This window comes from Balaenoptera borealis, assembly GCF_965194805.1.
Source record: "Balaenoptera borealis genome assembly, chromosome: 11".
Lineage (NCBI taxonomy): Eukaryota > Metazoa > Chordata > Mammalia > Artiodactyla > Balaenopteridae > Balaenoptera > Balaenoptera borealis.
In genome coordinates, this window is record NC_138868.1 from 11,678,062 (window position 1) to 11,704,820 (window position 26,759).

Genomic DNA, 26,759 nt, shown 5'->3' on the forward strand with positions numbered 1-26,759 from the left:
AAAAGCTCACACTGTGTATAACTGTGTAGGACGGTGTAGTAGGACCAGATGTCATCTCTTTCTGACATTCTTCTCTTCATTGTGTCACATTAGAATGATCATATCAAAAGGGGCTGGATCCATAACCACAGGGAAAAAGTATTTCACTAAATATTTTGAGAGATATTTACATATGCAGCTTACCCTACATGACGGTAATTTTGTTTTGCTATGTTTCATTGAAGAGACATTAATATACATTTTATATTTGTCAGGCACTTACCTAAGCATTTCACAAACGTTAGCCCATTTAACTTAAAAAAACAAAAACCTAGGGAGGGATAAATTGGGAGATTGGGATTAACATATACACACTACTTTATATAAGATAGATAACTAATAAGGACCTGCTGTAGAGCACAGGGAACTCTGCTCAATACTCTGTAATGACCTATATGGGAAAAGAATCTATAAAAGAGTAAGTATATGTATATGATAACTGATTCACTTTGCTGTACACCTGAAACTAACACAACATTGTAAATCAACTATACTCCAATAAAAAATAAATAAATAACAAAATAAAATTTATAAGAAAATTGGAAAAAAAAAACAACCTAGTGAGAATAGGTAGTATTATTTACCTCACCTATGAATGAGGAAACAGAGGCACAGAGAGATTAGATGACTTGGTCAAAGACACACAGCTGGTAAATGGTAGGATTAGGATACAAACCCTTAGTTACAATCAGACTCCCAAATTTGCAGAGGCAGCAGAACATGTGACCCAGAGGGAGGGACCAGGTGCCACTGGATTCCACACCAGCTAACAGAAGCTTCTCCCCACTGCTTTTAAAGAGACAAGGTCTACTTCAACAGCTTCAATTTAGCTATTTCTGTAGAAAAATTACCAAAACACACTTTGCAGTTCCTGGCTGTACTTGCCAGGATAAAGGGAAGTTCATATTCTGGAAAAGTCTGCTGCTTCTCATTTGTTCCTGGGGACCTTTCTCCGTGGAGACAAGGTGAGGGCTCATCTCACTGGAGAGAATCACTACTTTGTGACACTTGCCTCCTCATTTTTCTCTCACGACAAGGTGGGAAAAATCAAATGCTCTCGTTGGTTTCCACATGAAGGGCCGAGCTTATTTATTGACACTTAGGTTGAAGAAAAGGGAGTCTATTCAATTTGAGAAATAATGCATTGCAGGTACTCTGTATACAGCAGGTGTACTGTGGAAAAAATTCTTGGAAGGATTAAGCCAGGTTTCATTCTAAGCAGATAAATGATATGGAGGGATTTGAGAAGCTGGTGGGTGAGTGGAGAAGTAATAACATTTGCAAGGAAGGATGCTGATCCAAGTAACATTTATGTAGCACCTAATGTGCCGAGACACTAAGCAAACATCGTTCTATTTAGTCCTGTAGGAAACTTTCTAAAGGACGTAGCTTTTTCTTTAGACACAGGTTAACCAGGAAAGTGAAGTAGTCTGTTCAAAGTCAAAGAGGAAATATGCAGAGGAATGTGGACCAGAATGCAGGCCAGATTTACTGTTAATTCAAATCATGTGAAAAAGAAAGTTAATTTACAAGATTTTATCGATAATGCTATGGCCATAAAATGTCCTTTTTTTTCTTAATTTATTTTTGGCTCTGTTGGGTCTTTGTTGCTGTGCACAGGCTTTCTCTAGCTGTGGCCAGCGGGGGCTACTCTTCGTTGCAGTGCCCGAGCTTCTCATTGCGGTGGCTTTTCTTGTTGCGGAGCACGGGCTCTAGGCTCACAGGCTTCAGTAGTTGTGGCTTGAGGGCTCCAGAGCGCAGGCTCAGTAGTCGTGGTGCACGGGCTTAGCTGCTTCGCGGCACGTGGGATCTTCCCGGACCAGGGCTCGAACCCGTGTCCCCTGCATTGGCAGGCGGATTCTTAACCACTGCACCACCAGGGAAGCCCCCATAAAATGTCTTAATATTTTGCTTTCCCTTCTAAATTTATCTTTCTACATCCTTACAATTCTCATATATGTTGCATATAGAATATGTGTAAGCAAAGACTTACCTATTATAATCAGGAATTATGTACTGTTTTATGTTCTACATTTTCTCCTTTTATTTTAGTATTCTCCTGTGTATGTGTGTGTGTGATAGTTATTATGTTAATGGTTCCTAGAGTTGCAACATACTAAGAGATCATAATTTATGTAATCTTATCCTAGTGCTAGACATAGAGATTGTGTCTTGTTTGTTCCTATTTGTTAATGTTGTTTTATAAAACTATTCTTTAGAACTTGTTTTCTGTGTTTGAATTGTTCAGCATTTTGCAAACATTTCCAATAAGGCAAAGGCTGGGTCTGAACTGTGGACTTTGCCCTTTGCCAAAGCTAAAAGCTCACCCTGACTGTACAGTGTTCTAGAGCCTCTTCAGGTTTCAGTCTACCCTATTAACTGGACGATATGTTTGTTGGTGGTGGTGGTGGTACTTTACGCTGTGTGTATGTGTGCATGCTTATATGTAGAGCAGTCTCTCATTATGTGATTTGTAGTATTATAACAATGTTACAACCCTAGAAATTTGGCATCAAGCTCATTTTGCCTCTTCTGCTTCATTTTACCTCTTACAAGATGCTTCTGGATAAAAGGTCACATTTGCCTCTCGGAACGTTAGACTTCCACTATCCTGAGGCTCTCAAGGAGATGGAGCCAATGTCTGGAGACATTTTTGTTTTTCACAATTGAGACTGGAGGTGTTACTACTAATGGCTAGTGGGTAGAGGCCAGGGGCATTACTTTATGTTCTACAGTACACAGAATTGCTTCCCACAGCGAAGAATTGTCTGGGCTGAAATAGAAGTAGTGCTAAATTTAAGGAACCCTGCTCTAAACTGATCAAGAAGTTTTTAAAAAGAACATGAATTACCAGTACCGTGTCATCATGAAAAGGTAAATTAAAACCACAATGAGATAACTCTTCACATCCATAGTTTAGCTACAATTTAAAAGACCAGCAGTCTGAAAATGATACAAATGAACTTATTTACAAAACAGAAACAGACTCACAGACTTCGAAAACAAATTTATGGTAACCAAAGGGGAAAGGTGTGGGCAGAGGGATAAATTAGAAGTTTGGGATTAGCAGATAAAACAGATAATCAACAAGGACCTACTGTACAGCATAGGGAACTCTACTCAATATTCTGTAATAATTTATATGGGAAAAGAATCGGAATAAGAATAAATATATGTATATGTATAACTGAGTCAGTTTGCTGTAAACCTGAAAGCAACACAACACTGTAAGTCAAATATATTCCAATATAAAATAAATTTTTTAAAAATAATAATAAATTTAAAAACAAAAAGACCAACAGTCCAAAGCATTGTTGAAGTGTGGAGTAATTGGAACTCTCATGATTTGCTGGTAGGAATGTAAAATGAAACAACTACTTAGAAAAAACTGTTTAGCAGTTTCTTATATAGTTAAACATATATTTTCCATTCAATCCAGCTATTCCACTCCTAGGTATTTACCTGAGATAAGTGAAAACATATAACCACTACAAAGCTTTTACATGAATAGCCGTTGTAGTTCTACTTATTATATCCAAAAAAAGGAAAGAAAAGAAACAACCCAAACACCTATCAACAGATGGATGGATAAATAAATTGTAGTATATTTCTACAATGAAATAATACTCAGAAATAAAAATTAACAAACAACTGATACGTGATCAAATTGTTTTAATCTTAACATCATTATACCACATGAAAAGTACACAGTATGATTACATTATATTCAATATAAGGCAAACTAATCCATAGTGATAGCTGATCAGTTCTTGAGTAGGCTAGCAATGGGGAGCAACTGACTACAAAGAGAAGTCAAGAAACACAGGGGATGAAGGAAATGTTCTATATCTGAAAGGTGGTGATGGTTTCATAGGCATATACGTGTGTCAAACCCATAGAATTGTACCCTATATATGTTTTTAATTATGCCCATTTAAATGATTCAACAATAAATGTATTTTTTAAAGATATAACCACAGCTATTGTGATGCTGTCGAAGACTCTCCTCTCCCCAAACCAATAAGTGGACATAGGGAACAAAATGGCCTGTTGGTGTCCCCAAAGAACTGGAGAGCACCTGGGGGTGTGGGGCAGGATACACACATGGAAAAGTCAAGAATATTCACTCATTCAAGCAATCTCAAATCTGTTTACACAGCAGGTTCCAAAAGGTAAATGAGATCCTTGGAACCATAAGCATTTTCCCATTGAAAGTAAGCAACACTGGTTCCATCTCTACAAGTCTGTATCTTAATTGACTATGCCAAAGGGCATATGTTCCTATAAAGAAGAAAGCCAAGAACATGCTGGACAGAGATCTGGAAAGGTAAAGTGCCTCAGCACAAAAGGACTAAGTACATAAATCTACCTTTTTCCTGCTTCCTTCAGGGAATGATAATAATAATGACATATTAATATTATTCTCTGCTAGGCACTCTGCTAAGAGTTTTACATGCACTTTTTCATTCATTTGGTGCCAGTGCGTGGATTACTTCATTTAATCCTCATGTCTATAATTTTTCCCAGGGCACTATTCTAACTGAAGACGTTCACATCGTGGTCTGTGTTTAAGTTACATCCCATTCCTTCAATACAGAAGAACAACCCAATGGACTGATTTGAATTACTGTGTAGTTAACGGCCAGTGACAATATTAATAATAACAACGGTAAAAATAATAACATTTTGAGATAATATATGCTGGAAACTTTTCTATGCACTTAATATGTATTAATTCATTTAATTATCACAGCAATTTTCTAAGATAGGATCTCTTTTCAGAGAATTTATTAATGAGGAAGCCAAGGAACAAGGAAGTCAAGTAACTTTTTGAAGATTACATAGCTTGTTAGTGGTGACGTTGGGATAATCATGGACAGCAACTTAATCATGAAAGATGCACTTGCATATTTAAAGAATGTGTTTGTTCGATGCGACCAACAGGGTTTAATTTCCAAAATATACAAACAGCTCATACAACTCTATAACAACAACAACCACAAAAGAACCCGATCGAAAAATGGGCAGAAAACCTAAATAGATAATTCTCCAAAGAAGAAATACAAATGGTCAATAGGCACATGAAAAGATGCTCAACATCACTAATTATTAGAGAAATGCAAATCAAAACTACAATGAGGTACCACCTCACACCAGTCAGAATGGCCACCATTAAAAACTTTACAAATAACAAATGCTGGAGAGAATGTGGAGAAAAGGCAACCTTTGTACACTGTTGGTGGGAATGTAAGTTGGTACAGCCACTATGGAAAACAGTATGGAGGTTCCTTAGAAACTAAAAACAGAATTACCATATGATACAACAATCCCACTCTGGGCATATATCCAGACAAAACTCTAATTCAAAAAGATACAGGTACCCCTATGTTCATAGCAGCACTATTCACAATAGCCAAGACATGGAAACAACCTAAATATCCATTGACAGATGAATGGATAAAGAAGATGTGGTACATATGCACAATGGAATACTACTCAGCCATAAAAAAGAATGAAATAATGCCATTCGCAGCAACATAGGTGCAAATAGAGATTATCATGCTAAGTGAAGTAAGTCAGAAAGAGAAAGACAAATACCATATGATATCACTTCTATGTGGAATCTAAAATATGACACAAATGAACCTATTTATGAAACAGAAACAGACTCACAGACATAGAGAACAGACTTGTGGTTGCCAAGGGGGAGGGGGTTGGGGGAGGGATGGAGTGGGAGGTTGGGGTTAGCAGATGTAAGCTATTATATACAGAATGGATAAACAACAAGGTCCTGCTGTATAACACAGAGAACTATATTCAATATCCTGTGATAAACCACAATGGAAAAGAATATTTTTTTAAAAAATGTATATATATATATATATATATATATATATATATATATCTGAATCACTTTGCTGTACAGCAGAAATTAACACAACATTGTAAATCAACTATACTTCAATTGAAAAAAGAATATGTTTGTTAAAATATATGTGTCTTTAATGACTGAAATTCAGGGTAGTATAAGAAAGTGAAGTGAAAATTATCAGAAAGAGAACCCTGTGCTTTATGCCCGTCTCATCCTTCCTTGGAGTTGGTGAGGACTTCAGTGACAGTGACACCAATAAAAGGCACTGAAGAAGGGCTTGGACATAGGTATTAGGGTAGAATCTTCGGCTCTTATTTCTTTGTGTCTTCTATGAGGTGACCCCTTCAGGACTTTTATGATGCTCTTCTAAACTCCTGTCCTTCATAGTAAGGCTAGAAATCTATGGTGACTATACTTTCTCCCCCTCTCCCAAAGAAGTTTTCTAGGCAAATTTATCTCACCTGCTATCTTCTAAGGTTCAGGTAAATGTGTGCCAATCTATTCCTATTGGTTCAGTATCTTCTCATTCCTGGCTGTTTCTTGGTCTTCTCTCTAGGCTAAGGTACCTGCCAAGATGCTCCACTTACAGGGTCCACAGATGCTGCAGATGCTAGAAAAATACTTACGGAAGAGCCTCCCTGAGTCCTTAAAGGTGAGCATGGGACATTCTTAGGGAACCAAATGGTTGTGTCTTCTTGTAACAGAGGTGAGAAAGAGAATGAGCTTTTACTGAGCACCCATTCTGTGGCAGGAAATCACTCATGCTGCATCTCACATAGTTCACACCACCTCTTGGCAAGGGAGGTCTATTATACTTGTGTCCCAGAAGAGGAAACAGGTCTCAGTAATATGACTTGCCTGATACTTTTAAGTGGCAAAAAAAAACGCTCTCTGCAGACTCGAAAACATTTCCTTGATTTCTCTTTAAAAGGTTGATCTAAGTACATACTAATTTTTAAACTTTTGTGCCCAAGGCAAGGTTAACCACCATGTACCTTCTTGGAACATTTAATGGATCAACTTCTGTTTCTTTGAAATCCAAAAGATTGTGCACTCTCCATGGAGGGACCTAGAAATAATTATATACTATTCATTATTTTATTGCAGCAATATTTGCTACAAAGTGGCTGGATTTATGCACATTTTATTTATATTTTCATTTTTAACATTCAGAGGATTGATGAAACGAATAAAATGCTTTTCTTTCATTTTTTATTTTTTGGCCATGCATCTCGTGGAATCTTTGTTCCCCGACCCAGGATTGAACCCAAGCCCTCGGCAGTGAAAGCGTGGAGTCCTAACCACTGGACCGCCAGGGAAGTCCCTAAACTGCTTTTTAAAAGCTCCTTTTACACCTAAAGATAGAAGCTTAAGTCACATGCAACCACTGCCCAGCACCAGCACCAATGGGGACCTCAAGGTCAGAACAACGCCAGTACAGTTCATTAGTGGCAATAGAAAGCACTTATAGCCCTTACCTCATCCCAGCCACTGGGCTTTATCTGTGAACTCATATAAACTTCAAAACTCCCACATGAGGAGGGTGTCACTCTTCTCCCTATGTTGTAGATGATGCATCTGACCAAGGAAACTTAAATAACTTGCCAACTGGTTACTCTTGAGGCCAGAAATATAATCAACTTACCCAACTTCAACTCACCTGAGCCTACCTGCATGCTTTGAGCAAAATAGACCCTCAACTTCAGATGCTGTTAAGAATGAAGAGAGACTGGATCTCTCATATATTGCTGGTAGGAATGGGAGACGGTACAGCCACTCTTGAAAAGCAATTTGTAAGTTCCTAACTAATCTTGCAACCAGCACACAACCAGCAATTACAATCCTGCGCATTTGCCCCAGACAAATACAAGTTTATTTTCACACAAAACTATGTACATGAATGTCTATAACAACCTTATCCATAATAGTCAAAAGCTGAAAACAACTCAGATGTCCTTCACATAGGTGAATGGCTAAATGAAAGGTGGTACATCCCTACAATGGAATACTACTAAATGACAAAGAAGAAATGACCTATTGATACCTGCAACAATCTGGATGAAGCTCCAGAAAATTATGCTGAGTGGGAAAAAAAGCCAGTCCCAAAGGGCTACATGCTACATGAGTCCATTTATATAAAATTCTTGAAATAACAAAATTATAGACATGGAGAAGAGATTGATGGTTGCTGGAGGTGAAGGAGGAGGTGAGCAGTGGAGGGTAATGGGTGTCACTCTATAGAGCAGCACGAGTGATCCTCGTGTTGGTGAAACTGTTCCACATCTTGACTGTATCAATGTCAAAATCCTGGGGGTGGTGTTCTACGGGCACAGGGACACCAGGTCTCTGCACTTTACCGAGTTCACACAGTAAGTAGCCAGGGTTTTATTCCAGGCAGGTTCACCCTTGAAGCTAAGTACTAACCATTATGCTCATCCACTGGGCATAACGCCTTGGACATTGGTCGATAAAGTTGTATATTTCAATTTCTATTATTAGTTTTGTCAAGAACATGCACCCTAATCCTACCATGGGAGTTAGGTTGATGACAGTGACATCGCGTTGGTTCTGTGGCTAAAAGGGCAGACTCAGCATCCAGCCTGCCTGGGTCTGTGCCTGCCTCTTCCACCGTCAAGCTGTATGTCGATGCCACATCGCTTAACTTTTACATGCTTTAGTTTTCTCATACAAAAAGGGAGTAATGAGGGACTTCCTTGGTGACCCATGGTTAGGACTCGGTGCTTTCACTGCCCAGGGCCTGGGTTCGATCCCTGGTGGGGAAACTAAGATCTCACAAGCCACCCAGCCAAAAAAAAAAAGAAGGGAGTAATGAGAGCTCTAACCTCTTGGGGTTATTGTCAGGATGAGAAGACCTTATGTTGAACAGGTGGAACTGTGCCTTGCACACAGAGAAACTATGCAAATATTAGCCACTGTTATTACAGATCAGACCATAAGTTTACAGTGGGGTGAATTGTGGATACATCTTATGTGAGGCTAATGCTTTGAAAGACCTGGCATAATTTGGGGTGAGTTGAATCTATTCACCTTCCTCAATCTTAACCATTTGTAAACCATCCTTTTACTCTGGGGAAGAGAAAGGTAAGCATTCTTCTATAGGTAGACTATCTGGCTTTATTTTTATTTACTATAAAAGGACCAAAGAGACAATTGTCCCTGACCTTTAATTACTATAGCCTCCACTTATTGGTAGGAAATATTTACCTTTACCAGAGGATAATTTAAAAATATATGTTTAAAAGCCTTAAACATGTAGATAACTTTAGGCCCAGCAATCTCTCTTCTAAAAACCTTCCCTAAGCAAATATCAGTTACATATGCAAAGATTTCTGCAAAAAGATATTCTTTGAAGGGTCATTGTTTACACTGAAAAGTTGGAAACACCTGGAGTGGAGTGTATCTGATATTTTTCATTTTTTGTGAAGTTTGTTGTGTGTGTACATGAATAGAAGGAAATTTATTAAAGATTTTATTAAATTCTACAATGGGAGAGTTCATAATTTTTATTCATAAATTTCATTGGTCTGAATATTTTCTATATGAATATTTTTTAAAGATATATTTATTGGGGCAAAAATTAGAACCTAAAAAATGGTCTGCAGAAATTCTCATTAGGTGCCTTCCAATCAAAAAATTTCATTATTTCATAGAAATAAACCTTGTCCTGATCAAACAAGGCACTTTGCCATCGCTTCCTAATAAGCTGACCCTCTCACTTTGTCCGGATACTGCAGGTTTATGGGACCACCTTCCACATAAACCAAGGAAACCCTTTCAAGCTAAAGGCCCTGGTGGACAAGTGGCCTGATTTTAATACAGTGGTTATCCGCCCTCAGGAGCAGGTAAGGTGCCAGATGTGGAATGAATATGCATGTATGTTTATATTTGCTATGTGCTTAACATGCACCTGGCAGTGTGGTAGACCCTGGGATTATAGAAATGAATCGAGGTGTTGGTTAACAAGTCCTCGTCCTCAAAAAGCCCACAGCCTGGAGGAAATTATAGATAAATCCACACATAAATTACAGCGTCGTGTGAAACAGGCAGAATCAAAACACAGATAGCACCCTGCTGCTGCTTAAGACCAAACACACTTTGTCATTTCTTGCACCCAGTTTGTGGGAATAGAGGCAACCAGTGGGAGGTTGTGGTAATGTAGGATTATGTAGATGGTCACTTTTGTTAAAGGTATCAAAGGAGCATTTCCCAGGCTAGATTTCTGCATTGTAATAAATGAAACCCATTTTAAAACCTTAACCCAAGGGGAAAAAAAATATTTCCTACCTTTTAAAAACACCAATTTTAAAACCACACCAACTCATTCGTGCTAACTCCAAACTTCTCATTGTGATACTGTCTTCCCATTGAGATGCTGCAGGGTGTTATAACCTACTGTCATCAATAAAGCAAATAAAACAGGGCAGGAAAAAGACTATATGTGGTAGAGGTTGCAGGGAGAGGATCAGAAATGCTTCTTAGTAGAAATTTTACCAAAACTGGATGTTGAAGACAAATAAGATTTTTTACATGGTGGCAGGAAAGGACTGAACTCAAAGCAGAGAAAATAGTAGTTGCAAGGCGTAAGGTCTGAAACAACAGAGTGAACTAAGGAAAATTAAGGAGCAACTGACATAGTTGGAATTGTTGTTTACATATTGTATGATAATTTTTTAATTAGTGAAACTGAATAGTTAAGACATTTTAAAAATAAAACATATAATGATATTTTAAAATATCAAGTAAAAATCTAAAATTTTAATGTAAATATATTTTATAGAACTTATATAGAAGTGAAATTGGTAAGAAACATTATTCAAAATAACCAAATTAAATAATCTGAAAATGAAGACTTTTAATTATTGATAGAAACCTGAGCTACTTTCAAAAATACAGTCTTAAAAATAAGATTTGTCCAGCTTTATGAGCAATTATTGACATATAAGATTTTGTAAGTATAAAATGTACAATGTGTAGATTTGATACACATATATCATTAAATGATTCCCACCATAGCTTTAGCTAACACTCCATCAGGTCACATAATTACCATTTCTTTTTTTTGGTGACAACTTTCAAGATCTACTTTCTTAGAGACTTTCAAGTACAGTTGACCCTTGAACAACATGGGCTTGAACTGCACAGGTCCACTTATATGAGGATTTTTTTCAATAATTACATGCTACAGTACGACACCCTCTGAGGATGGTTGAATCTGTGGATGCAGAACAGCAGATACAAGGGCTGACTGTAAAGCTATATGCGGATTTTCAATTGCATGGCGAGTTGGGGTCCATAACCCCTGCATTGTTCAAGGGTCAACTGTATATAATACAGCCTTGTTAACTATAATCCCCATACTGTATATTAGATCCTCAGAATTTATTTATCTGGTACAATAAATTTATTTATCTGGTACAAACTGGAAGTTTGTACCTTTTGATATCTCCGCATTTCCCCCACCTAGGCCTCCCCAGCCTCTAGTAACCACCATTCAACTCTCTGTTTCTATGATTCAGCTTTTTAAGATTCCACACATAAAAAAGATCATACAGTATTTGTCTTCCTCTGTCTGACTTATTTCACTTAGCATAATGCCTACAAGGTCTATCCATGTTGTCACAAATGGCAGAATTTACTTCTTTCTTGTGGCTGACTGAAATTCCATTGTAAAGATATGCCACACTTTCTTTATCCATTCATTTTTTGTTTCCATATTTTGGCTATTGTGAATAATGTTGCAATGAACATGGAGTGCAGGTATCTCTTTGAGATCCTGTTTTAATTTGCTCTGGCTATATACCCAGAATGGGATTCCTGATTCATATGACAGTTCTATTTTTAATTTTTGGAGGAACCTCCATACTGTTTACATAGTGGTTACACCAATTTACATTCCCACCAACAGTACACAGGGTTCCCTTTTCTCCGGAGCTTCCCCAGTACTTGTTATCTCTTGTCTTTTGATGATAACCATTCTGGTATGTATGTGGTCTTGATTTGCATTTACCTGATAATTAGTGATGTAAAGCACTTTTTCATGTATCTGTTGGCCATTTGTATGTCAATTCCTCTGCCCATTTTTAATGGGATTGTTTGGGGGTTTTTATATTATATTGTATGAGTTTTTAAAATATGTTTTGGGTACTAACCCCTTATCTGATATGCGATTTGAAAGTATTTTCTCCCATTTGATAGGTGCCTCTTCATTTTGTTGATTTTTTCTTTTGCTGTGCAGAAGCTTTTTAGTTTGATGTAGTCCCAATTGTTGATTTTTTCCCTTCTTTACTTGTGCTTTTGGTGTCATATCCAAAACATCATTGCCAAGACCAATGTCAAGGAGCTTTATCTCTATATTTTCTTCTAGGTTTTTACAGTTTCAGTACTTATGTTTAAGGCCTCAGTCCATTTTGAGTTAACTTTTTGAGTGGTGTAAGATTCATTCTTCTGCATGTGCTTAGTAAGCTTTCCCAATACCATTTATTACAGAGACTATTCTTTCCTGATTGAGTGTTCTTGGCTCCCTTGTCAAATATTAGTTGATCATATATGCAAGAGCTTATTTCTGGGCTCTCAATTCCATTCCATTTGTCTATGTGTCTATTTTTATGTCAATACATTACTGTTTTGATTTCTACAGCTTTGTAGTATAGTTTGAAATCAGAGCGTATGAAGCCTCCAGATTTGTTCTTATTTCTGAGGATTGCTTTGTCTAGTCAATATTTTGTGGTTCCATATAAGTTTTAGGATTTTTTTTCTATTTCTATGAAAATGCTATTGGAATTTCGATAGAGGTTGCATTGAATCTACAGATGGCTTTGGGTAATATTATTTTAACAAAATTAATTCTTTCAATCCATGAAGCCTTAACCAATTCATTAACCATAAATCCAAAAGTATATCTTTCTATTTGTTTATGTCTTCTTCAATTTCTTTCATTAAAGTTCTGTAATGGCCTTCTTTTTTCCCTCGTTATCATTCTTGGCTTAAAGTCTATATTGTCTGATACAAATATAGCTATTCCTGCTCTCTTTTGGTTTCCATTTGTATGGTATGCCGTTTTCATCACTTCACTTTGAGCCTATGTGTTTCCCTAAAGCTTAAAGTCTCGTAGGCAACATAGAGTTGATCTTTTTTTTTTTAAATCCATCTAGCTACTCTATATATTTTGATTGGAGAATTGAATACATTTACACTTAGAGTACTGATTAAGAGGTAAGAACTTACTAATGCCATCCTATTGTTTTCTGCTGTTTTGTAGTCCTCTTGTTCCTTTCTTCCTCTTGCAACCTTCCTTTGTGAATTGATGATTTTCTGTGGCAGTAAACTTTGATTCTTTTCTCTTATCTTTTGTAAATCTACTGTAGGTTTTTGCTTTGTGATACCATGAGGCTTATGTAAAACATATTATAAATATAACAGTCTATTTTACTCTGATAACAATTTAACTTTGATTGCATACAAAAAATCTATCCTTTTGCTCCCTCCATTTTATGTTTTTTTAATGTCACTATTTATATATTTTTTATATTGGATATCCATTAACAAATTCTTGTAGCTATAGATATTTTAATATTTTGTCCTTTAATCTTTATACTAGAGTTAAGTGGCTAAAAACCATAACATTACTATATGAGAATATTCTGAATCTGACTATATGCTTACTTTTACCAGTATGCTGTATATTTTCATATGTTTTTATGTTACTAATTAGCATCCTTTCCTTTCAGCATGAAGAACTCCTTTTAACATTTCTTTTTTTTTTTTAAGAAGGAATCAGAACATTTTATTTGAGCCAAATTTGAGGATTATAACCTGGGAAGAGCATCTCAGAAAGCTCTGAGAACTGTTCCCCTTTCAGTATTTCTTATAAGCCAGGTCTTTTGGTGATGAACTTCCTCAGTTTTTGTTTGTTAGTGAAAGTTAGTGAAACCTCGAAAAAAATGTTCCAATTCTTTCTTAAAAAAAAAAAAGAAAAGCTAAAAGGAGTTCTTCACGCTGAAAGGAAAGGATGCTAATTAGTAACATAAAAACATATGAAAATATACAGCATACTGGTAAAAGTAAGCATATAGTCAGATTCAGAATATTCTCATATCCTAATGTTATGGCTTTTAGAAACTTTAGTATAAAGATTAAAGGACAAAATATTAAAATATCTATAGCTACAATAATTTGTTAATAGATATCCAATATAAAAAAACAAATATCACAAACAAATAGCGATAGCAAGATATTAAAAATGATATCTTGCTATCTTTTCTGAAGAACAACTTTGCTGGGTAAAGTATTTTTGGTTGGCAGTTTATTTCTTTCAGCACTTTGAATATATTGCCCCCATTTTCTCATGGCTTGCAAGGTCTCTGAGAAATCTGCTGATAGCCTTTTGGGGGATTTTTGACAGTTTTATTATAATGTGTCTAAGAGAGGTTCTCTTTAAGTTGACTTTGTTTGGTGACCTATGAGCTTCATAAACTTGTATATCCAAATTTCTCTCAAGATTTGGGAAGTTCTCAGCCATTATTTCTTTAAATAAACTTTCTTCCCCCTTTCCATACCTTCTACTTTTCGAACTTTAATAATTCACAAATTGGTTCTTTTGATAGTATCCCATAGACCATGTAGGATTTCCTCACTGTTTTTTATTATTTTTCTTTTTGCTCTGCTAATTAGATAATTTCAATTGGTCTGACTTTGGGCTCACATTCTTTTTTCTGTTTGGTTTAGTTTGCTATTGAAGCTCTCTATTGAATTCTTCAGTGCAGTCACCGTATTCTTCACCTCCAAAATTTTTTAGTTCTTTTTTACGTTTTCCATCTCTGAACTTCTCATTTTGTTCTTGTATTGTTGTCCCTGATATTGTTAAATTGTTATCTGTGTTCTCTTATGGCTCTCTGAGCATCTTTTGAAAAAATATCTTGAATTCTTTATTAGGAAATTCCTGGATATCCATTTCTTTGGCGCCAGATACTGGGGGTTTACTGTATTCTTCTGGTGCTTTCATGTTTCCCTGATTCTTTATGATCCCTGTATCCTTGCATAGGTGCCTGAACTTTTGAAGAAACAGTCACCTCTTCCATACTCTGTGGACTGACCTTGGTAAGGGACAATTCTACCTGTGGGGAGAGGCATTCTAGAATGTGCTGTGACCCCAAGTCTAGTGGTGCAGTGCACCAAGTGCAAGGGCATGTAGTGACACTTGTTTGGGGGTGTGTGTGATGTCTTTTCGACTCAGGCTACCGGGATCCACACTGACGACTGTGTGATCCTTGGTGAGCATTGCAGTGGGTCCAAAGTGGCTGCCAGGCTGTTGGGGTTCTCAGTGGTGCCTCCTAGTGCAGTGGCTATGGGCCAGGGCAGGTAGTGGTAGTGGCTGGAGCCAGTGGTGTGCACATACACAGCTGTAGGGGTCAGCTTCAGGCTCCTGTGTAGTGGCAGGGGCCATTTGCACACACACACACAGATAGTGGTGGAGGCCAGGGCAGGCAGCAAGGGCCAGGACCAACTGCAGGTGCGCTGGCAGCTGTGGGGGCCCTAGGTGTTGGCATGCACTCCAATGATTGCTGAGTCGTGCCATGAGTGCACAACACTGGAGAGTGGTGATGGGGGCTGGGCTGGGGGCATGCAGGTGGACAGCAGGAGGGGTCAGCTGCAGGTTACTGCGGTCACTGTCACAGGAGACAGGGCCCGATCCAGGCCCACAAACAGCTGTGGGGACCTAGCTATCGAAGTGCTCTCCTGAGACTGCACAGTCTCCTTCTCAGCATGCAAATGGCAGTGGAGACTAGTGACAGTCATCAGGCAGTGACATGCAAGTATACACCTGGAGGGGCTAGCCCCAAACGTGTGCTAGGAGGTGGCTGTCAGCTGCAGGGGTCCAGGCTGGTGTCTTGCGCTCAGGCAGCTGCAGAGCTGACTGCTGACTGCTGGTGCAGTTCCCTGATGGGGGAAGGGAGTAAAGAGGGGCTCCGGTGGCTGGTATCAGAGAATGTGAATACCTGTGGGGCAAAACTTAATGAAATCTGCAGGGGGTCCAATACTGACTATTGGTTTCTTTAGGGGCGAAAGCTATTGAGCTTTTCTGTAGAGCAGGTCAGGGTGAGCTGTGAATGACTCCCACCACATGGCTACTGTTGGTAGCCCCTGCTTTTCTTCCTTGTTCCTAACCATCTCTACACATCTCAGTTTTGCCAGTCTGGGTGGGATGAAACAGAAGAGGGACCTTTGTGTGGTGCCTTAAAAGGCTGGGAAGCTGGTCTTCCTTTCTTGGTGAGAGGGAGCTCTTTCTAGATAAGGATTTCCCTGTCAGCACTGAGCAATGCTGGCTTGGTGGATGGGATGATGCAGGCAAAATAAGGCTGTCTTTCTTCTATTTTTGTGCAGTTAGTCTCAGGTTTTTTATTCTACTGTGTTGCTGAAGCTCCTTAAGTGGACTGCAGAGCTCTCCCAGAGCTGTTTTTGTACATGAGTAGCTGTCTAATTATTGATCTTTGTGAGGGACAGAGGCTGAGGTCTTCTACACTGACATTTTGGTGACATCACTCTTAAAAATAGTTTGATCAGGAGTATCCTTGCTGAATAAGAAGTGTATTTTTGTTTAATATTTTCCAGATATTATAGGACAAAAAGCTTTCTGACTCTTCACTGGCTGAAGCAATTTTTTCCCCTTATCTATTACTTCATCCTCAAATAATCCCATATCAGTGTTAATAATTTTGCTAGATATACTTAAATGAGTATGTTTTTTTTCCTAATCACATTTTAATTTTTATTATTTTTTTTAACATCTTTATTGGAGTATAATTGCTTTACAATGGTGTGTTAGTTTCTGCTTTATAACAAAGTGAATCAGCTGTACATACACACATATCCCCATATCTCCTCCCTCTTGCGTCTCCCTCCCACCCTCCCTAACCCACCCCTCTAGGTGGTCACAAAGCACAGAGCTGATCTCCCTGTGCTATGCGGCTGCTTCCCACTAGCTATCTATTTCACATTTGGTTGTATATATAAGTCCATGCCACTCTCTCACTTTGTCCCAGCTTACCCTTCTCCCCTCCCATGTCCTCAAGTCCATTCTCTACATCTGCGTCTTTATTCCTGTCCTGCCCCTAGGTTCTTCAGAACCATTATTTATTTATTTATTTAGATTCCATATGTATGTGTTAGCATATGGTATTTGTTTTTCTCTTTCTGACTTATTTCACTCTGTATGACAGACTCTAAGTCCATCCACCTCACTACAAATAACTCAATTTTGTTTCTTCTTACGGCTGAGTAATATTCCATTGTATATATGTGCCACATTTTCTTTATCCATTCATCTGTCGATGGACACTTAGGTTGCTTCCATGTCCTGGTTATTGTAAATAGAGCTGCAATGAACATTGTGGTACATGACTCTTTTTGAATCACGGTTTTCTAAATGAGTGTGTTTTTTAATTGTTGGTGGAATTGTTTGTTTAACAATGGTATGATTTTTTTTTTATGAAAGCATGGAAATGGTTAATGGAAGCCCTCTTTTTTTGTTTGTTTGTTTGTGTTTATTTATTTATTTATTTATTTATTTATTTATTTATTTAAATCAGTCATCAATTTTATACACATCACTGTATACATGTCAATCCCAATCGTCCAATTCAGCACACCACCATCCCCACCCCACCGCGGTTTTCCCCCCTTGGTGTCCATACGTTTGTTCTCTACATCTGTGTCTCAACTTCTGCCCTGCAACCCAGTTCATCTGTACCAACAATGGTATGATTTTTTTTTTAAAAAAAGCAAAGCTACTTCATCTTTTTCTTGGCTTCATAATTTGTAGGAGAATTGTCTAACCTGTTAACTGTATCGGTTTTAATAAAGACATGTTCATAGACCACATGTTCTAAAAATCTTTGCACTAAAGCAAGATTTATTCTTTTGGCCAGGGATTTTGCTTCTCAATTGTCATTTTACATGAGCTGGCAGGACTAGATTAGTCACAATCCCAAGTGGATGCTAGCTTGGTTTTTGCTGGCTATTGACTATGCTGATGGAAGTGGATTCAATGACATATAGAAGGCACAGGGTTCTCAAGAGCAGAAAGAGACAGCAAGCCTCAGTGCTCAGTCACTTTTCAAGCTTCTTAATGAGTTTTATGGAGGGATAGAAGAATAATTTTAAATGGATCATTTTTGCTTGGTTTGAAAATTTAAAGCAATAACTGAGTTAGGAGTAGTTTTGTTCAGGACATTTTTCATTGTTAATTGAATCAGGGAGTCCTTGACTTGATCTCATAATGTAAATAATCCTTCAATAAAATCAATACAACAAAAAAGCTAATATTTTAGTATTTAAAAGTATCATAATATAATGGAACCCTGAAAACGAATATGGCAATCACTAAATACAAGCATTTTGGTTGATTCTACTTTTCCCAACCCAAACAGGAGATGACAGATGACCTTGATCACTACACCAATACTTACCAAGTCTACTCCAAGGACCCTAAGAAATGTCAGCAATTCCTTGGTTTGCCAGAAGTCATCAACTGGAAGCAACATTTGCAGATTCAAAGTAAGGGAACCAGGATGTGTGCTGGCTACTGAGATCTCCCATGTCTGTATCTGTAGTGTCACTTTTCATTTTTTTTTTTTTAAGAGAGAGAATAGAATCCCAGCTTTCTTTTTTTTTTAATTAATTTATTTATTTATTTATTTATTTATTTATTTATTTATTTATTTATTTATTTATTTATTTATCATTTATGGCTGTGTTAGGTCTTCGTTTCTGTGCGAGGGCTTTCTCTAGTTGCGGCAAGCAGGGGCCACTCTTCAACGCAGTGCACGGGCCTCTCACTATCGCGGCCTCTCTTGTTGCGGAGCACAGGTTCCAGACGCACAGGCTCAGTAGTTGTGGCTCACGGGCCTAGTTGCTCTGCGGCATGTGGGATCTTCCCAGACCAGGGCTCGAACCCGTGTGCCCTGCATTGGCAGGCAGATTCTCAACCACTGCACCACCAGGGAAGCCTCACTTTTCATTTTGAATTACAGCCCTACCTCCTCTATATCTTTACTCCAAGTCCTAGACACTCAGCCTGCTGTCCATTCTTTCTCTCAGCTGCCACTACTACCTCCATAGTTGTTAGTTCACAAACTTATTTGGGAGCTTCCCAAGTGAAATCTGAAACCAGCCCCCATATACATGTATGGCAAGGAGAGACCTAAGAAAGGGGCAAACCACTTCCGATTGGTAGGTGGCAAGCTTAATAAGCAGGGGAACTTCCAGGCTTGTCTCAGGAGACTGCAGGATGAGTATATCACCTCACCCACCTGCCAAAATCTTAAACATTTATATAGTGGCCGTAACTGGGTTCAGTCATGTACCCAATCCAGATATCTCAACACCACATTTCAATCTCAGGCTGTGTCCTTGGAGCAGCTTCTGGGAGCTGGGAAGGCAAGTGGGAAGCACATTCCAAGGAGGGGAGGGAGTGGGGAACCTCCAGTTGCCTGGGTCCAGCTCATGGGTCAACAGGTAGCACGTCTTCTTGATGACCTCCTCCAACAATAGTGAATTAGAACTTGAAGACTGCAGTACATGGGGTTTACATAGGAAATCATGAATAACATAATTTCTTAATAGCTAAGGATTCATGGTTTATTCCAGGATCTATTAGAGAGCTTGAATATGGGAGCAGAACTTTCCTTCTGTCTCATCTCCATTTCATCATTGTCTTATTTACGAAGGAGGAATTTAGTAGTTAAGAATGTATTTGGGAATTCCCTGGCGGTCCAATGGTTAGGACTCTGTGCTCTCACTGCCAGAGGCCTGGCCCAAGTTCGATTCCTGGTCAGGGAACTAAGATCCTGCAACAAAGATCCCCCAAGCTATTGTGCGGCCAGAAAAAAAGAAAAAAGTATTCTCTGGAGTCAGACTACCTAAAATTGTGACCTTGTTGGGCCTGTTAGTAGTTCTGTGATCTAAGGCAAGGAACAAACTCTCTGGGGATCAGTTTCCTTATATATAAAAATGAGGATTAGAATAGTACCCGAAACATAAGCCATTTAAAAATTGAATAAGATCTTGAATGAGAAGTGCTTAGCACTATGCCTGATTTCATCAGTTAGGTTTTCAAACCATCCCCAAATAGTGACTGCAAACCACAATCATTTATTAGCTCACGATTTTGTGGGTCAGCAAATTGGACTAGACTCAGCTGGGTGATTCTTCTGCTGGTCTCTCCTAGATTCACCCATGTGGCTGCAGTCAGCTGGGGGTTGTCAATGAGCTGGTAGGACTAAGTTAGCCATAATCTCAAGTTTGGCTGTTAATGCTGGCCACTGACTGTGCTGATGAAGTGGCTTGGGTGACGTATAGAAGTCACAGGTTCTCAAGAGCAGAGAGAAAAGGCAAACCTCCGTACATAGTCACTTTTCAAGCTTTTTACTGATTCATATTTGTTGTTTTTCCATTGGCCAAAGCAAGTTTCATGGTGAATCCCATAGTCAGTTAAGGAGAAAAAAATCATGATAGTGAAGAGGAACAAACTCAGACCACTGTAGCAACAATCTACTGCACTGAGTGCATAGAATTTTTCAATCAATTTTGGTTATTATCTTTATACCTCATCTCCTTTGATGGTCGTAACTGTACTGTGATGTATTCAGGAATCGTAGTATTATTCCAATTTTGAATTATTTTTAAATATGAGAGTGATTTGCCATTATCCCATTAGAAGTCTTTTCATGATGGAACACGAGTTTTAATAATTGGAAATCTTCAAACTTTGCAGCCGTTGGACAGCTTTTTCCTGACACTTAAAGGAACAGTGATATCTCATATAATTCATTTCCTCCATCTAGGTTCACAATCCAGCCTGGATGATGTGATAAAAAATCTTGCGGCTATTAAATTGGGCAAGGTGAAGCAAACACAGTGCTTTCTCTATATGGTCTCTGAGACAGCAAAGAAATTGGCTACTTCCTTGCTGGATGAAAAAAACGTATCACCCAATGGTGATAAATACAAGTCCATGTAAGTCTGAAAGAAGTTGCTCTGGGGAATTCCCTGGTGGTCCAGTGGTTAGGACTCTGCACTTTCACTGCCTGCCGAGGGCACAGGTTCAATCCTTCTGGTCTGGGAGCTGATTAAGATCCCGCCCGCAAGCTGCATAGCGTGGCAAAAAACAAAAACAAAAACAAAACAAAACAAAAAAGAAAGAAGCCTCATATCTGTCACCACTGAATTAGCCAGCACATTCTAGTACAGTCGCAAAAAAGCACAACAAACTGGGGTGGCTTAAAACAGCAGAAATTTATTCTCACAGTTCTGGAGGCCAGAAGTCCTAAGTCCATGGGTTGGCGAGCCTCTGTCCCCTTCAAAGCCTCTGGGAGGGAATCCTTCCTTGTCTCTTCCAGATTCTGGTGGCTCTAGGCATTCCTTGGCTTGTGGCTTTGATACCAACCAGGGTTCTTGGCCTTCCCCAATCAATAGAAGTTGATTAGAGGCCAGACAAGAAGTTCAGGCGAGACTTTGTTGGGAGCTTGCTGCAGCAGGGGGGAGGAAGAACAAGCAACAGGTTCCCTTGCTTGCTTGCTGGCTGAGGCAGGGGGTCGAGCTGGTTCCTTATATGGGGTGAGAGTAGGGGTGTGTCCAGGGGTCGGGCCGGAGGGGTGGCTTAGGTGGCCTGCCCACCCCTTTGGTGGTGTTGTGTGCAGGGGGCATGAGCAGTGCCCTGCTTTTGCTCCCAACACCCTGTTTTTTGCTCCTGGCTCTTCAAAAGTGGGAATTGGGCGTTTTTGGTCTTTTTGTCCCTTTGTTCATAATTTGCCCCAACTGCACATGCACACAGTTATTTTTGGTTTCTTATAGTTTCTGTGTATTTTGTTGCCCGAGGAGAAGTTTGTCCAGGTGCAAGCGTTGTAACGCTGCAGCAAAGGGTCCCAGGTCCCAGCCTGGCTCAGCTTCATCACTCTCATTTCTGAATTTGCCTTCACATGGGCTTCTCTGTGTGTGTTTGTGTCTTTTCTTCTGTCTATTATAAGGACACTTTTTATTGGATTAAAGGCCCACTAGGTAATCCAGGATGATTTCATGTTGGGATCCTTAATGTACTTACACCTGCAAGGATGCTTTTTCTAAATAAGGTCACATTTTCAGGTTCCAGGTGGGCATACCTTTTGAGTGGACACACCATTCAACCCACTAAACCTCTTACCTTCTCTTCCAGCTTTTGCTTTGGTCTCCTAACCATTCATTTTCTGCCAAGCAGCCAGAGAAATCTTTTTTTAAAAAAAATGCACATTAGACCATGTTCTTTCCCTGCTTAAAAGACTCCAGTACTTCCCATCTCACTTGGAAATAATTCGGAACACCAACATGACCCTATAAGAGCCAACACCCACCTACTTTTTAGACCGCATCTCCTCTCTTGCTTACTGCCCCCAACAACACTGGTCTTCCTCCTGCCATCGATCATTGCAAGCTCAGGCTTTTTTTTTTTTTTTTTTTGAATTGTATTTTATTTTATTTTTTATACAGCAGGTTCTTATTAGTTATCTATTTTATATATATTAGTGTATATAGGTCAATCCCAATCTCCCTGTTCATCCCACCCCCCATCCCCCTTTCCCCCACTGCTGTCCATATGTTTGTTCTCTACATCTGTGTCTCTATTTCTGCCTTGCAAACAGGTCCATCTGTACCATTTTTCTAGATTCCACATATATGCATTAGTATACGATATTTGTTTTTCTCTTTCTGACTTACTTCACTCTGTACGACAGACTCTAAGTCCATCCACATCTCTACAAATGACCCATTTTCATTCCTTTTTATGGCTGAGTAATATTCCACTGTATATATGTACCACATCTTCTTTATCCATTTGTCTGTCAATGGGCATTTAGGTTGCTTCCATGACCTGGCTATTGTAAATAGTGCTGCAATGAACATTAGGGTGCATGTGTCTTTTTGAATTATGGTTTTCTCAGGGTATATGTCCAGTAGTGGGATTGCTGGGTCATATGGTAATTTTATTTTTAGTTTTTTAAGGAACCTCCATACTGTTCTCCAGAGTGGCTGTATCAATTTACATTCCCACCAACAGGGCAAGAGGGTTCCCTTTTCTCCACACCCTCTCCAGCATTTGTTGTTTGTAGATTTTCTGATGATGCCCATTCTAACCAGTGTGAGGTGATACCTCATTGTTGTTTTGATTTGCATTTCTCTAATAATTAGTGATGTTGAGCAGCTTTTCATGTGCTTTTTGGTCACCTGTATGTCTTTGGAGAAATGTCTATTTAGGTCTTCTGCCCATTCTTTGATTGGGTTGTTTGTAAGCTCAGGCCTTTTGAGTCAGCTTTTCCCTCTGCCCCCACCCCACCCAATCCTGACACACATGACTTCTTTTGCTGTTCAGAACTGCTCAAATGTCACCTTCCAGAGAGTCCAGGCTAGACCACTCCACCTAAAATCACTTCCCAGCTATTTTCCTCACATGACCCACTTTTATTTTCTTTGTAGCACTTATGATTATTTGAAATTAGCTAATTTAGTTAACAGTCTTACTTACTGGATGTTTGAACTCTCCCCAACAACATTGCAAACCCCATGAGAGAGAGCAGGTACCTTCCCTGTCTTATTCACTGATAGATCTTCCACAGATAAAACAGTGCCTGGTATATAGTAGGTATTTAATAAATGTGTTCAGTAAATTCACTTGACAAACAAAAGTTTTCCAATAAAGAGAATTTCAACAAATAATATATTTTCCCCCATTGATGTCCAGTCTAACACTGAATAGAACTGAACACTGATGGTGGAGATTTGAGCTGAAGATGCCCAATCCCATGGCCTTCCGTTTGTACTCCTGGGAGAGTTTTATTCACTTTGTATCAAAGAATCTCTCTGGATCCCCTTGTCTGCACTGAGGATAGACAGGATGGGAGATATTATCCCCATTTTCCTGACAGAAAACAGACTCAGATGATGAAATAGCTTGTTCAGGTCACATGGATGGTTAAGGGCATAGTGGGCTTGAGTCTAGATCTCCTAGTTCCACCTCATGGGCTCTTCCTAGGACACCTCCCAAAGCCTCTTTACAGCCTGCAGATGCCTTCAGATTCAGTGTTCTGTGTCTCGGGGGCTGCCTGCACTCCATGTCACTGCCCCTTTCTGGACTTCAGCCTCCCCACTTGTTCAACATGGTAGCCAAGGACCTTCGCACATCAATATTTTAAGCTCTGGCTCCACTGCTTGCTAGCATGTGCTTTGGGGCACTTGTTTATATCTCTGCAACTTTTTCCTTCTGTGTAAAGTAAGGATAAGAACACCTGCCCTATCTAGGTTGGAAGGTTGCAGCAGAGGCCAAATGAAACAATTGTAGCTAATTTCTGTAGAGGATTTATTATCTGCCAGGTGCTTGTTCTAAGCCCCTACATCCATTGACTCATTTAAGCCTCACAATGATTCTATAAAGGAGGTGTGATTATCATCCTTATTTATTAGATGAAGAAATAGAGGAAGTGGGAAATGAAGTAATCAGCCCCAAATCACCCAAGGAGTCAGATTATGAACCCAGGCAGCCTGGCTACAGAGCACTTATGCTTAAATATGCTCCTATTCCCCTCTCAGAACAATTGGGGCAGGGGACAAATAAAATACTCCACAGTATATGTGATATTGTTACCGAACCAAACAGCAAAAGAAGTCATGTGTGTCCACTCACAGTAAAGCCAATCTACTGACACTGGGTTGTGGTGAAGGAAAGTACAGCGTTTATGTCAGGGCACCAAGCAAGGAGAATGGGCAGCTCACGCTCAAAAGACTTGAACTCCCCAGTGGCTTTCAGGGAAGGGGTTTTAAAGTCAGTGTGATGGAGGGTGCTACAGGGTTGTGGTCAGCTTGTGCAGAGTTCTCGAATTGGTTGGCATCAAGGTGAAGTTTCAAGCATCATCAACCTTCTGGTTTCAACCAGTCTAGGGTCCATGTTCTTGAGGTCAGCAGTTTTCATCTGGTGGGGATCTACTTCCTGTAAAACCAACTTAGGAATGTGTGTCAGGCCCTTATCAATATCTTGCAGGGAATTGTGAGTCCAGTGATTCTGCCATGTGGCAGATTTATAGTCTAAATTGTTACCAGTTTCTCAGCCCAACAGCTCTTCTGTTTCTAGCTCTTCACATTGTCTAATCACTAACTCTGAAGTTAGCCTTTTGACACTCAAGGGAGGCCTGGGAGGCTAAAGCAAAAGCTTTTTATTTCAAAGGACAGGGATACACAGGCTTGTATACAGCTTCAATATTATGGGCTATTCTTTCCCCTTGTTCCCAATAGCCATCAAAAGGTGTTGAAACTCTCATCCCTGGATCCTACCCACGCTGCCTTGGTGAATAAATTTTGGCATTTTGGTGGCAATGAGAGGAGCCAGCGATTCATCGAGCGCTGTATCTGGGCCTTCCCCACCTTCTGCCTGCTGGGGCCTGAGGGGACCCCTGTGTCCTGGGCCCTGATGGACCAGACAGGAGAGCTGCGGATGGCAGGCACCATACCTGAGTACCGGGCCCAGGGCCTCATCACCTACCTCACCTATGTCCAGATTCAGGCTCTAGACAAACTTGGCTTCCCCATGTATTCCCATGTAGATAGGGCCAATCACATCATGCAAAAACTGAGCTTCAACCTGCAGAGTATCTCCGTGCCCTGTGACTGGAACCAGTGGAACTTTGTGCCTCTGTGAAGCAGCCCTGAACACAAGACAGTGTTGAATGGACGGGGCATGTGCCTGGAGGAGCCGATGGGTGATGGAGAGAGGGAATAAACTGTAATCAATGGTAATGAAGGGTCCTGAGCTCTGAGGAAGCAGTGATGGATAGTGAACAGGAAAGCCTCAGTCTCTGTGCTCAAATACCTCCCAGGATTCCCTTAGTTTCCTCAGTAGGAAATAGACCAGGCACCCCAGCTGTCTGGCTTGTACAACTCCCACACTTTCAGCATCCTAGTCATGCTTTATACTTAGTTGCATGTTTTTCTACATTGTTCTTCCTGGAACTACTAGCTCATTGACCCTTTCCAATTTGCCAGAAGGGTTGTAATAATTTGTGGGTTCTATGATTTTTTCCCTCTGGCTTCCTATGTTTTGTTTTTAATTGACTAGAGAGTCACATGTCTTCTGAGTAGCTCTTTGAATATCCTCCTTTCCTAGGTCACTTCTTAAGCCTTGTATTATAATCATATGAAATATACTATACACACACACCATACATTTCTATAGCCATAGATATAGATGATATATATATATGTGTGTGTGTGTGTGTGTGTGTGTATAATGCAACAGAGATAATTAAAACAAAAAGACTGATGGGCATTAATATCTTCTTTTGCAACTCCTACTCCAGGAAAGAGATACTAACATTGTCTCTGTCCTCTGAAATTGCACAAGGTGAGAGCTGGGAGTTTCAGATTTACTGGGGGCTTACTGAGGACTAGCCTGGGAAACAGCCTCTCAGATAGCTCTGAGGAACTCCTCCAAAGAGTTAAGGGGGAAGGGAATGGTACAAATGAACTTATTTACAAAACAGAAACAGATCCACAGATCTAGAGAAGGAATTTATGGTTACTGGGGTGGGGTGGGGGAGGGGGAGGGGTGGGGGAGGGGATATTTAGGGAGTTTGGGATTGACATGTACACACTGCTATATTTAAAGTGGATAACCAGTCCCAGCCACGGCAATCAGAGAAGAAAAAGAAATAAAAGGAATACAAATTGGAAAAGAAGAAGTAAAACTGTCACTATTTGCCAATGACATGATACTATACATAGAAAATCCTAAAGATGCCACCAGAAAACTGCT

The 26,759-nt window shown here is 39.5% G+C and overlaps 1 protein-coding gene across 4 annotated transcripts; it reads left to right on the plus strand.

Moving 5' to 3' along the window:
* On the plus strand, window positions 1-26,268 carry LOC309605425 (glycine N-acyltransferase-like). 4 transcript variants are annotated; one of them, XM_082341287.1, is made up of 7 exons: window positions 1-1,004; window positions 4,567-4,708; window positions 6,468-6,563; window positions 9,667-9,774; window positions 18,358-18,484; window positions 20,773-20,944; window positions 25,244-26,268. In XM_082341287.1, exons 3-7 carry the CDS (start codon window positions 6,486-6,488, stop codon window positions 25,644-25,646), a joined length of 888 nt encoding a protein of 295 aa, XP_082197413.1. In that variant the 5' UTR covers window positions 1-1,004; window positions 4,567-4,708; window positions 6,468-6,485; the 3' UTR covers window positions 25,647-26,268. The 4 variants fall into 4 exon arrangements, with proteins under 4 accessions (XP_082197413.1, XP_082197412.1, XP_082197415.1 ...); XM_082341288.1 differs by lacking the exon at window positions 1-1,004 and adding an exon at window positions 1,056-1,076; XM_082341286.1 differs by lacking the exon at window positions 4,567-4,708 and having other exon boundaries at window positions 3-1,004.
* Window positions 26,269-26,759: the final 491 nt, after the last annotated feature.

Coding starts and splice junctions, on each gene's coding strand:
- LOC309605425 (XM_082341287.1), top strand. CDS start 6,486: ATGCTCCACTTACAGGGTCCACAGATGCTGCAGATGCTAGAAAAATAC. Junction 6,564..9,666: donor GCCTCCCTGAGTCCTTAAAG/GTGAGCATGGGA, acceptor CGGATACTGCAG/GTTTATGGGACCACCTTCCA. Junction 9,775..18,357: donor TTATCCGCCCTCAGGAGCAG/GTAAGGTGCCAG, acceptor CAACCCAAACAG/GAGATGACAGATGACCTTGA.